This window comes from Mesoplodon densirostris, chromosome 15 (assembly GCF_025265405.1).
Source record: "Mesoplodon densirostris isolate mMesDen1 chromosome 15, mMesDen1 primary haplotype, whole genome shotgun sequence".
Taxonomy (NCBI): domain Eukaryota; kingdom Metazoa; phylum Chordata; class Mammalia; order Artiodactyla; family Ziphiidae; genus Mesoplodon; species Mesoplodon densirostris.
This window is the reverse complement of record NC_082675.1, coordinates 47,178,056-47,191,377: the sequence shown is the minus strand read 5'-3', so window position 1 is coordinate 47,191,377 and position 13,322 is coordinate 47,178,056. Positions and strand designations below refer to the sequence as shown.

Sequence of the window (13,322 nt, the reverse complement as noted above, 5' to 3'; positions counted from 1 at the left end):
CCGGTGCGCTGAGCCTGTGCGTCCGGAGCCTGTGCTCCGCAACGGGAGAGGCCACGACAGTGAGAGACCCGCGTACCACAAAAAAAAAAAAAAAAAAAAAAGCAGTTCCAAACCTAGAGCAATACGTTTATTATTATTTGTCCTGTGGGTAATACTCAGCCTCCACTAAGACAGAGGTTTCAGTGTTCAGTCACACAGTGAGGATAAATTGGCCTTGGATATTCATTCATAAAAAAAAATAACCTCTTACTTGCTGCACTCAGCTCTTCAACAGACCCAACAAAGACATCCTGTGTGAACACTGGCTCGTTGTCATTGATGTCAAGAACTTTAATTCGTAGTTCTATTGGTTTCTCTAAGTTGTTTCCTTTCTCATCCAAAGCATAACCAATTAGCTGAAATCACGACATAAATAATAGAAGGGATTAGATTTAAGCTGAGGTCATTCAAGTACCATAGTTTCAAAACAATAATAAAACATACCATAATTATTACCCAAGAAGAACTACAAACTAATAAATGTAAAATTGTTCTTCTTACCAGAAAAAATGGCGTTTCTTCTCGATCTAGAATGGTGGTGATGTTCAGTTCTCCGGTGTCTTTATTAAAGACAAACACACCAAAAGGTGGCTCTGTGATCCCTTTTCCAGTGTATTTGTATGTAACTTTTAGGTTTTCTTCTTCTGCAAGATCAGAATGTATCTAACATAAAAATAAGAAAGGAATGCCTCAAGTTAAACTCTCTATAACTTATAGGTAATTGTTTTTAATGGAAAATTTCGCTCTGAAGCTGTCAGATGTTGATGGGTGGAGGGTGGGCTGCGCACAGGTGCTCCAGAGAAGAGGTGCTGGTGTCAGATGACCTGGTTCTGGTCCTGTCTCAGCCACTCACCAGGTAGTGATGCTGAGGCAGTTACCTACCCTCCTGTGTCTCAGTGTTCTTATCTGTAACCTGAAGAGACACTACTGCTTACCTCTCAGGGTTGTTATGAAATTAAGGTATCATTAGAGGGGTACATCTTGGTGGGGATGGATTTTAAATTTAGCACATAAGGTAAAAATTGCAGAGTCAAAATCACCTTCATAACTCCGTTCGATTATCAGGATAGTATGAATAAGGCATCCTCCCATAGAAGGGTTAAAATAGTCAAGTGTTTGCCTGCTTGGAATGCTTCAGCAAATCAGGGTTTCTAACCTGCTGGGTCTTCTGTAGTTAACACATTCGTCCTCTATAAACAGCTTTATTTGTATCTCTAATTCGTTTGTTTGCCATTTCTGTATCTCTCATTCTTCATTAGTAAGTGTGTCTCTGTGGCCTCCTACTGGATCCTCAATTTCTTTTCTTCAGACATCGTTGAAGCCATCGCCACCCACCTGCCTGGCCAATTCTTTGTCCTGAAATCTCAGGATTAGCTACACATTCTTCCCACGGATTCTCAACATGCACTGGGGCTGGGGGTTGCTGCTGAGAATGATCAATGCGGCTCCAATCTCCTGCTACAGCTGCTCCGCTCCAAGAGTGGAACGGTGATCCTGGGGCAGCCCATGATCACTTTTCACTGAGCTTCTCTCTCTGTTTGTCTTTCTTCTTCTCTGTGTTTCTGTTTGTCTGTCTCTCTTTTTTTTGCCAAGTACATGCATATACACACACAACACATGTGTATGTGCATATACGTATATACTTCAGTATTTATAGAGAATATTCTAGATCTCTATGTGCTAATTATATGTATTATATAATTTCACTTACGTTAAAAATAAAACCAAACTGTGTGTGGACATAATAGTTGGTTTGTATATATATGTATGCATGTAAGAGTATGTAAGTATATACATACTTATGTATTTCACAAGATCTGGAAGATACTAAACTGTTGACAGTATTACTCCTAGACAGAGAATTTGGAAAGTTGGGGAAATACAAGATCTTTTGCTTTTTACATACATTTTACTCTGAACAACTTTTTTTTTCACTGTTTTCCAGCTTTATTGAAATATAATTGACATAACATTGTGTAGGTTTAAAGTGTACAATGTGATCGTTTGATACACATATGTATTGTGAAATATTTACCACAATAAGATGAACAACTTTTATAATTAAAATTAGTAAGAAGAACAGCTAACACTTATCAAACCCCAAAGAATCGATGCATTTTAGGGAAAGAATGTGTGAAAGAATGTGTGAATGACTCAGATATCTCATCAAACCAAACCAAACCAAAGCAAACCGAAAAGCTTAACTCCTTATATACATACTATTATGTAAAACCGTAATTAAACATTTAGATTTTAGAAGACTTCTATGAAAACAACATGCTGCTAGAAAAAGGAAAATGTTGTCTTCTGTTCTGTAGCTGCTCTTTCTTTTAAGGAGCTCATCACGTATAATGTTTATAAGATGGGAAAGATGAAGGTACAACTTGCACATGAACAATTATTCATTCACAGAAATGTTTACTGAACACCTACTGGATGTTGGCACTGCTCAGGGCACAGGGCATGAGCTGTGAGCCCTAAGGTCTAAGCTCCTGCCCTGAGGGAGCTTACACTCTACTGAGGGAACCAGACAACAAGCAAGCAATTTATGACATAATGTCCTGGAGGCGAATGAGCTATAAACTGAGCAGAACGAGTGAGGGGACTGAGATGGGGTGAGGCCGGGAAGGGAATTCTTTCAGGAGGTAACTCTTGGCTAAAGGCTTGATGCTGTGAGATACTGCAAATATCTGTGGGGAGGGGGTTCTAGGCAGAGGCAACAGCAAGTGCTAAGGGTGGGAGGCTGGAATGGCTTGTGTCAGCTTAGGGAGGTGGCAGAGTGGGGGCTGGGGGCTGACAGGAGCTAAGGTCAGAGAGGAGGTCAAGGCCAATGAATCCCAAGAGCTCTTGTAGGCTGCAGTGAGGAGTTTACTCCTTCCACTGCAGTGGGCAACTGTTGAAAAGGGTCTCACTAAGGGGATGCTTTGATTTCTCTTTTCAAAAGATCACTCTGGGGCTTCCCTGGTGGAGCAGTGGTTAAGAATCAACCTGCCAATGCAGGGGACCCGGGTTCGTGCCCTGGTCTGGGAAGATCCCACATGCTATGGAGAAACTAAGCCCGTGCGCCACAACTACTGAGCCTGCACTCTAGAGCCCGTGAGCCGCAACTACTGAGCCCGTGCGCCACAACTACTGAGCCTGCAAGCCTAGAGCCTGTGCTCTGCAACAAGGGAAGCCACCACAATGAGAAGCCCGCGCACTGCAACGAAGAGTAGCCCCCGCTCGCCACAACTAGAGAAAGCCTGCGTTCAGCAACGAAGACCCAACGCAGCCAAAAATAAATAAATAAATTTATTAAAAAACCAAACCAAAACAACCCCCCCCAAAAAGATCACTCTGGCTGCTTTCTGGAGAATGGACTGTGGTGGGGGAAGGCGGAGGCAAGAGTGGAGGCAGGGAGACGAAGTCGGGGCACTTTTGGTAGCACAGGTCAGAGCTGACAAGGACTCGGACAAGGAGGGTGGCGGTGGGGAGAAGTGGACAGATCTGGAATACATTTTTGGCATAGAACTGACAGTACTTGCTACATTTTTGAAATATTGGATAGAATTATAGCGCCGTTTACTGAAATGGGTAGAACTTATGGAGAACAGCTTTTGGGAAAAATCAAGAGTTCAGACTTTGCACATGCTAAGTCTGAGATACATATTAATAGAATTATCCAAAAAAATGGGCATTTTGAGAGTGAAAGGGGAGTTATTAATGATTAGGCTAGGACAATGGCTACAAACTCAGACTGTTTCAGGCAGGATGTGTGGTCACCCTACCACCTATTAGATATCAGTTCTTTTCATTTTGAAAACTACTTTCATGTGTAGGGTGGCAGAATACGCAACTCTGGTATAAGAATTATTTCAAGCCGAAAGCAGTTGAGAAGAAGCAGATACAAGAAAGCTCTCTGCCCTCCCCCATTTGCCTAAGAGCAGGACATAAATTTGTAAAGGTGCCCTTCCACCCCTCTCTATGACGAAGGACAAAAGTTAACCACAGGAGTTAGATCCTTATCAGCCTGGAGACAGGACCAGAGGAGTCCACAAAACAAACCTGACTAACTAGCTTTTTCTATTATTAGTTGCTCATATATCTGCCTTCCCACAGTTTGCTGCTCCTGGAGACTCAAGGTCCTTTTCATCTTGTCACTTCTCTAAAAATTTATTGTTCTTTTGCTAAGTAGCTATATAAACCCAAATCCTAACCAAACCTTTGAGTTACTCACCTCTGGGTACTCCCATGTGCTACATGCGTGATAGACATCTTACTAAGCTTGTTTGTTTTTCTCTTGTTAATCTGTTTTTTTGTCAGTCCAACTTCCAGGGCTACAGCCAGAGAAACTAGGAGGGTGGTAGGAAAAAGAACACTGCCCCGCCCCCAACACATGATACTATCTCCTTTTGAGCATTGTAACACTCTGTTAAACAAAGATTCAACTAGTGCCAGATTCAACTCTTAGTTGAATCAAAGCCCTACATAATACATATATGTTCATCAATAATGCTGCATCTTCCAGAATGGGAAAGAGGCTCTTCCAGGTGATATCTGGAATATTAAAACCTCAGTAAGTACATCATATAATTTTCCTAAAATTTTAAAGTGAACAGGAAAGTCCTCAGACCACACTTTAGCAATACGCATTCATTTCCTTTCCTCTTCAGAAGGTACCTTGGCAATCGGATTCTTCCTGGACAGATCCTCTCCTTCCCGAAGAGCCACAGGCGCAGTGATCCAAGCGCGCTTTTGCCTCACTGAGTAAGTACGTTTAGGAAGCAGCTTGTTTTCATTTCTTGAGTGTAAGGCCTAAAACAACAAAATAATGCCCCCAAATGATTAAGTACCCTAAGACATTAGTATGGCATCCTGAAATTTACTAAAAGTTGAAAAGGGGCTGTGCAAATTTAAAGGTATAAATTTCATATTTTTTTAACAGGCTTCATTTTCAAAGGGGAAATATATACACTCTAGCAAACACTATATACCTGAAGAGCTTGTTTCCAAACCAGTAAAGCAGTTTTTTATCAGTTAGAAGAGATCTCCCAGAGTGAAGAGTTAAAAAGGTGAGAGTAATTGAGTGATCTTACAAATGGGCAAATTAAAATTAACATACCAAGTCAAGAATTTTTTTCTTACTGACTGGAAATGAAGTTTTATTTTTCTGTGGTGCCTTATAATTTAAAAATGAATTACTAATGTTTGAAGACTAAATGTCAGTAACCTGTTGATATCAACTTAACTAAAACTAGTGCAAGTATCAGTTAATGAATTTATTGTTTTAAGAATGACGTTAAAGGATTAAATCACCCATCTTTGGTTTATCAAAAACTTTAGGTAGAAAACTATTCCATAAATTTTCAGTTTTGCTTTAATAGATGAATATATATTTTATCCACGGAAAATTTTAAAAGAGCTGACCTAGTATTTTGAGATCAGAAATGATTTTTACACTAGGTTTACAGTTTTACTCATTTTGTTGCTGTATATAACATGTATTTTATTTCAAAATATTTACACTGGTTATCACTAGGTCACTGATTTTTTTCTTTGTTTTTAGTGGGAAAATTCTTCTATAATTAAAAAAATTAAATTATGTATCAAAACATTAAAATAACATTAAAGTTTATAATGTAAAAATGTAAAACATTCTCCTACTTTTTCCACTCATACTTTGGAGCATTCACTGTTAACAGCTTGATAAATATCTTTTATGATCTTTTCTTATGACCATACATCTGCACATGTAAAAAGGTTTCTTTTTTTATAAAAATGGAATTATACTGTACATCTCATTGTGCCCCTTGATTTTTTTTTAAGGGTGATTCATTATTTATTTATTTAATTTTATTTTTGGCCGCATTGGGTCTTTGTTGCTGCGCTTGGGCTTTCTCTAGTTGTGGTGAGTGGGGGCTACTCTTGGTTGCAGTGCGCAGGCTTCTCATTGTGGTGGCTTCTCTTGTTGTGGAGCACGGGCTCTAGGAGAGCAGGCTTCAGTAGTTGTGGCACGCGGGCTCAGGAGTTGTGGCTCACAGGCTCTAGAGTGCAGGCTCAGTAGTTGTGGCACACAGATTTAGTTGTTCCGCAGCATGTGGGATCTTCCCAGAGCAGGTCTCGAACCTGTGTCCCCTGCACTGGCAGGTGGATTCTTAACCACTGCGCCACCAGGGAAGTCCTGCCCCTTGATTTTTCATTCAGTACCTCATCATGGACATTCTTCCATGTACCATACATTGTTTTACCATTCTCTCATTGATGGACATTTAGATTGTCAAAATATGCTGCACAGACATCCCTGGATAGAAGTTCCTGTGCATGTGTTTGAGTGGGAATGGCTGAGTCTGAGGTGACAGGGATAGAGCAGGATAATCAGGTAGTTAGCTCAGAAATCCCACTAGGGGATTGTAGATAGAGAGAGAACTTTAGGGGACTTTGGGAGACCCCAGTAAGTTAATGATCATTCAAGAAAGCAAAGGAAAAATCCTGAAACAAGCTTGCTTGACTCCTAAAGCAGAGCAAGTCACTTAGCATCAAAGCCAGATCGGCTTGCTTAGCAATAAAACCATGCAAAACAGAAGCATGAGACATGCCCCCAAACAATCAAACACTAGTGGAAAATAAGGCCTACAACCTGCCCAGTGATGTCAACAAGTTAATGACCCCTAGGACATGTTCTCTGCACACAAAAAAACAGTAATTTATGGAAAGGTGACATTTCAAAGTGAAAGACCCTCGTTGTACTGAGACCTGAAATAATTTTTCCATAGTGCCATGACGGTCCCAGATGCACCATATAGGGTCAAAAACTCCCCCGCCCAGCATGTAGGAGGAGTTAATGATTGCAGACTCAAAGAATGAAAAAGAAGGTGGTCTTCTCCCCCTCCCTCCTCTTCCTTTGATTATAAACATGTAGCCCACTAAGTACTCGGAGCAGTGCAATGCTTGCCTGCTCCCTTGTAAGCCTCACAAGTGTCCTAGTCTAATAAATCACTTCTTATTTATCACTTTGCCTCTCCCTGAATTCTTTCTGCACTGAGACATAAAGGACTGGAGCTCCCTGGAGCCCCCCGAAACGCTACCTAGCAGTTTCAGCAGGACTGTGTGTTTTCAATCTGGGAAAGGCACAACTGTCTTCCATGAAATTAAGCCCCTGAGTCCCAAAGACAGGAATAATCCCCTCGGTTCCTTACCTCTAAATGGAGTCCATCTCCAAAGTTAAAGCAGATCTGGAAAATAAAATTATTTGTTGTTTAATACAATTTATCACTCAATTCAGCTTAAATACTTTGTTAATGAATAACCTAGCACCTAGGATATTACAGACATTAAAAAAAGGGGAGGGGGTATTTAACCACTACTATCCGTCTTTGTCAAAAGGAAACAAATTTTAATTTTCCCCTTGGCTTCCCACCATGACCAGGGCCAGAGAGAGGAATCCATGTTCTTTTATATGCATACTCCCTCCCCCAGGAAGCTCAGAACACAACTCATATCTGAAAAACAAAGACACAAACTCTCCTTTTGAAATCTTAGCCACTCTCTGGTCCTTCCCTCCTTACCCTGTGGTTTTCACCTCATGTTCTCAGGGACCCAGGTACCTTTCCTCAAGGCCTTTAGTGTGAGATGCCCTCCCCCCTCCCCCTCCCCCGCCAACTCCCATCATGCCCCATATTCGGGTCACACATGACTGCCCATATTCTGACTTCATTCCTCAGCTTCCTCGGGCCTACCAACTCTTTTCTTTGGTTCTTATCAAGCACTCTGGACTTATATTACACATCATTATACAGAACTAAATACAGTTATGTTTACTCTAAATCTGCACAACAAACCCCCATCCTGCCTTTTGACTTTTGCAGCACTTTGTTTATAGTCCATTAATCTCCTCTTGGCTTCCCTCTTCTCTGGGTTTAATCTGAACCAGCACTTCTAACAGGGTAGCCACATGTGGCTATTTACACTTAAATTAATTGAAATCGATAAATTTGCTCAATTGCCACAAGAGGCAAGTGGCTTAAGAACACTTCCACCACTGCCAGCCATTCCAAAGATATTGCCAATGACTCAGGGATCCTCAATCTCTTGATCTTCTAATATTCCTGCCTCACTTTTTCCCCCAACTCTGTAAGCCTAACTATGATTCTTTTTGACCCTGTACTGACATTGCTAGAGAGGGCCAGAGAGATTGAATGGGCCCGTCACACATCCATGCTCCCTCCACAGGGGTGATGTTTGTTTCTAGGGTGACTATGTATGTTTACGTTTGCCCAGGCAAGTCCTGTTGTGCAGGCATCCCATCTGTTAGCACCCCTTTCATTCTCAAAAGTGTACTCATTCAGACCATAAATTATACAACGGCCTTATCTTTGCTTCTATCTTTGCTTCTTGTATTGCATCCCTATCATACCATCCCAAACTTCCAGGCAATACCCCAATCACATTGACCACACCTCTGAACCCACTCTTAGATGATCCCACATTTTATTTGACTGAGATTGTATCTTCCATCACCCTCTCCTTCCCTTCTTTCTCCAAGGAAGAGGTGTCCTGATGCCTTTCCAAGGTTAACCATCATCTGTGTGCTTTATTTTCCACTTTTCCACTTATTCTCCCACATTTATCTTCTCAAGAAACTTGTTCCTTTCACTAATCTTTTATCTTCGTTTGCTGCTGGCTCATCAAACATGTTTATTTCCTTCCCATTGGTTGGTCAAACAAAGTTAGACCTTCCCCATCTTAAAAACATACAAACAAACAAACCTCTTCCTTGTTTCTGTTAACATTTAATCTACTGCTCCATATCCTTCTTCTACTATAATTCCAACCTGAAATAGTTGTCTATATTTATTGCCTTTACTTCCTCACCTGCTATTTATGTATTAATTCTTTGTAATCTGTGTTAAATTTGGATTTTTCTGTCTTGTCTGCCTTTTTCGTGTGCATCTCAGGTCACACGGATCCATGAAGCCTTGGTTGGTAAATCATGGAAAGCAGGGCTTTCTCTAAAATTTTTCAGTCTCTTTTGCTTACTCACATCCCTTTGAAGGATTCTTGCAGGGTCTGTTCTACACATGGATCTTTCACCTTCCTTTCTTTCCTCTACCTTGTAGCACGTGTTCTTGTTTCCACGCTTGCAAAGAGATACTTAAGGATGGTGGATGTTCAGCCTCTAATATGTTTCTCTGGGGCAGATGAGCCACCATGGCTAATTTTCTCTTTTATGGTCAGATAATATTATTTCTTCCTCATCCTCCCTATTACTAGTTTACCAGCTAGCAATGGCCAGAGATATCTCCAACCAAAGTCATGCTCCCCAAATTTATGTACTTTCAGAGGTGGCATGGTATAAAAAAACAAGTGAAAGCAATGCTGAATGGATCACTCCTCTCTGCATGTTTCTCTGGTGGGTATTTTTGAAGGGAAAGACTAGGGAATAGATCCAGGATTCCTCATTGTCACATCATCAGGGGACATTCTTAAAAAGTGATATATTTCTTGCCCAGCCTCCTAACTACTGGTTTCTTTTCTCTGTATGGGCCACACTGAGGAGTTGGCTGGATAAAATATTTACCACTTTTATTCTTCCCTAGAATCTTATTGGGCCTAGCAAAGGTGTGATATTAAATATGTGTTATTTTAAGTAAATGTTATCATTCTGACCAAATATCATGTGTCCCAGGATGTAAGCAAAAGGGGCCAATTTATAGTCTTCTAGTCAAACATAAACTCTTTATAAGAGTACCTTCATTTTTTATTGGAATGTACTTTTTAGATGTGACTTGTTAAGAAAACTACATGACTGTAAACAGTGCTTAAGTTTTAATGTGTATTTTGTTCACTGGGGATCTTGTTATTGATAAAATGAAGATTTCAATGCAGTATGCCTGGAGTTCAGCTTTATACTCTGTATTTCTAACTGGCTCTCAGATGATGCCAAGGCTGCAGGTTCTTGAACCACACTTTAAGTAGCAAAGTTGCAGAACTATGATATGCAGTATCATTCGTTTGTTGAGGGATACAGACAACAAAGTCCACCTATTCATTATTATTATTATTATTATTATATATTTTTGCGGTTCGCGGGCCTCTCAGTGTTCTGGCCTCTCCCATTGCAGAGCACAGGCTCCGGACGCGCAGGCTCAGCGGCCATGGCTCACGGGCCCAGCCGCTCCACGGCATGTGGGATCTTCCCGGACCGGGGCATGAACCCGTGTCCCCTGCATCAGCAGGCAGACTCTCAACCACTGCGCCACCAGGGAAGTCCCACCTATTCATTATTATCTCAGTAGTTAACACAAGAAACTCTGTCACTCTTGATTGCTAATATCTTGAAAGCAGAGAATCTTTTATTTCATGAATTTACTATTTTTAACCTTTAAAAACTTGTAAATTGCAGTTATAGTCATCAGCCTTCCATATCTGCAAACGCGGAACCCGCGGATGCAGAACCCACAGATACGGAATAAGACGCGCCTCGCCATTTTATATGAGGGACTTGAGAATCCACGTATTTTGGTTTCTGGGTTGGGGGGGGGAAATCCTGTAATCAACCCCCTGCTATTACGGAGAGATGACTGTATATACAAAAGCAGAGTAAACAGTACAATGAGCATCCACATACCCAGCACCCAGTTTCAACAATTGCGTAGCACACACTTTTTTTTTCCTTTGCCCCATTGCTTCTGAAGGGGTTTTATCCCATTTACATTTTACTATTGTTAATGCTTTAGTTATAGCAGCATTTGATTTTTGAGAATTTCCCTAAATGTTTTTTTTTAAACTGAAGTACATTTGACATACAATATTTGTTTCAGCACACATTTCTTTTTAAATAAATTTTTAATTCAGGGATATTTTTAGATTTACAAAAATATTGTACAGAGGGTACCAAGGGTGCCTTTACTCATTTCCCACTAAAGCTAACATTTTATTTTTATTTAAAAAATTAAAAAATTAATTAATTTATGGCTGCGTTGGGTCTTCGTTGCTGCGTGCAGGCTTTCTCTAGTCGTGGCAAGTGGGGTGTACTCTTCGTTGCGGTGCACGGGCTTCTCATTGTGGTGACTTCTCTTGCTGAAGAGCACAGGCTCTAGGCGCGCAGGCTTCAGTAGTTGTAGTACGCGGGCTCAGTAGTTGTGGCTTGTGGGCTCTAGAGCACAGGCTCAGTAGTTGTGGTGCACAGGCTTAGTTGCTCTGTGGCATGTGGGATCTTCCCAGACCAGGGCTCGAACCTGTGTCTGCTGCATTGGCAGGTGGACTCTTAACCACTGCGCCACCAGGGAAGTCCCTAAAGCTAACATTTTAAATAACTGTGGTACATTTGTCAAAACTAAGATATCAAAATTGGTATATTTAGATAATGCGCAGTTAACTAAATTCTACACTGTATTCAGATTTTACTGTTTCCACCACTAATGTCCTTTCTCTGTTCCAGGATCCAATCTAGGATCCCACGTTGCGTGAAGTTGTTGTTTCCTTAATTTCCTCTGGTCTGTGACCATTTCTCAGGCTTTCCTTGTTTATGACCTTGACAGTTTTGAGGAGTACTGGCCAATTATCCTGCAGACTGTCCTCTGATTTGGATTTATCTGTTGTTTTTCTTATGTTTAGAACCGGGTGATGTGTTTTTGTAAAGAACACCACAGAGTGGTGGTGAAGTGCCCTTTTCCTCACAGCATATCAGGGGTACATGATACTCACCTGACAATATTTGTTAAAGTAGCCTTTGTAGGTTTCTCCACTGTAAAGTTGCTGTTTTTCCCTTCACCTGCTGTGTTCTTTAGAAATGTATCATTAAGTCTAGCTCACCCTTGGAGTAGGGATGCCGGGAGGAGAGGGGTTAAGCTCCACTTCCGAGGGGGGGCACCTATATATATTATTTGGAATTCTTTAGTAAGAAAGATTTGTCTGTTCTTCCCTCATTTATTTGTTTATTAATTCAATCATTTTTATCAGCTTGGACTCATGCATATTGATTTTATTCTGTGGGTTATAATCCAATACTATTTAATTTATTGTTTAAATAGTTCCAGCTTTGGCCGTTGAAAGATCTTTATGGTTAGGTTCTGTGTCCCTTTGACATGTCCCCATGTTTTGTTATTTGAGCTTTTTCTTACTGTCTAGTATTACAAGATGCTCCAGGCTCATCTTGTATTTTCCCTGTCCTAGCTTTAGAATCAACCATTTCATCAAGAAGCCCTGATTTCTAATACTGAATGGTATTTAGAAGCCAAGATCTGGGCGTGTAGGTGTAGCACACACATTATAAAATTGTTTTCAGTTTCCTCAGCCACTTTAAAGGGGAGGGAATAAAGATAGAGCTTTTCTTATTAACTTTGTTGTTACCAGAGGCTGTGTTTTAATTATTTTTCAGTAGCAAAAAGTTCATCTAAACTTAATTAACTCCCAAAGGTCCCATCTTCAAACACTATCCCATATGAATTTTCGGGGGACACAAACATTCAGTCTATAACGTGTAAGAGAATTTGGCCAATGAGATATCAGGAGAGTCTGGAAAAAGGTTCTTCTCTCTGATAAGAAGAAAAACATATGCATAGCCTCTCTTTTTACCTGCTTCTGGAGACTGCTGAGCAAGGATGTGACATTTGGAATTGCAATGGCCATCTGTGACCATGAGTAGAAAGCTAATAAAATGGCAGAGAAGACAAACTGAAACCATAACATCTTTGAGTTACGAAATTGGTCAAATCTGGAGCCACCCCATCTCCTGACCATTTGTTATGCGATATTAAACATTCCTTTTAATTAACCTTTTAGTTGGGTTTTGGTGCTTACATTTGAAAGCAGCCTAACGTGTACCGTTGTTCAGAGTTATTATACAAATTAAAAGAAATAATACATAAATGTATTTATTGCAATGACTGGCACATAGCAGGCACTCAGTGAATACAATTATGATGGTATTTCCTCATTTCTAAGACTTGCATTTTCCTCATCTTAAAATTTCTGAAATCTGAATTTATCCATGCCTTCAATTTCCCAAGCTCCTGCAATGTTCCTGTCCTCTTGGATTCTTACATGTTGGGGAGACAGACAAAAGTAGGGTGTGATAAAAGTTGTAAAGAAAATTAAAGCAGGGCCAAGGTAGTAGAGAGATTGAAGACTGTGGGGAGGCTCTCAGAAGAGGTTACATCTGCATAGAGACCGGAATGGGGTGAGGGAGCAAGTCAGGTGGAACCCTGCAAAAGGAATAGCCAGACCAGGAGGTGGGAATGAGAGTGCCATGGTCAAGGTGGTGGTGGTAGAGGGGAGGGATTCAGTGAAGACGGTGTCATGGT

General features: G+C 40.7%; 1 protein-coding gene across 1 annotated transcript in view; it reads right to left on the bottom strand.

Annotated features, from left to right (window-relative positions):
• Positions 1 to 12,980, bottom strand: part of DSG2 (desmoglein 2) — a 35,194-nt gene extending 22,214 nt beyond the window's left edge. Inside the window, exons 1-5 of the mRNA XM_060119360.1 lie at positions 12,966 to 12,980; positions 7,215 to 7,250; positions 4,699 to 4,833; positions 541 to 702; positions 251 to 395 (exon numbers count right to left, since the gene is read on the bottom strand). Coding sequence (XP_059975343.1) covers positions 251 to 395; positions 541 to 702; positions 4,699 to 4,833; positions 7,215 to 7,250; positions 12,966 to 12,980 — 493 coding nt within the window. The remainder of the gene's footprint in view (positions 1 to 250; positions 396 to 540; positions 703 to 4,698; positions 4,834 to 7,214; positions 7,251 to 12,965) is intronic.
• Positions 12,981 to 13,322: the final 342 nt, after the last annotated feature.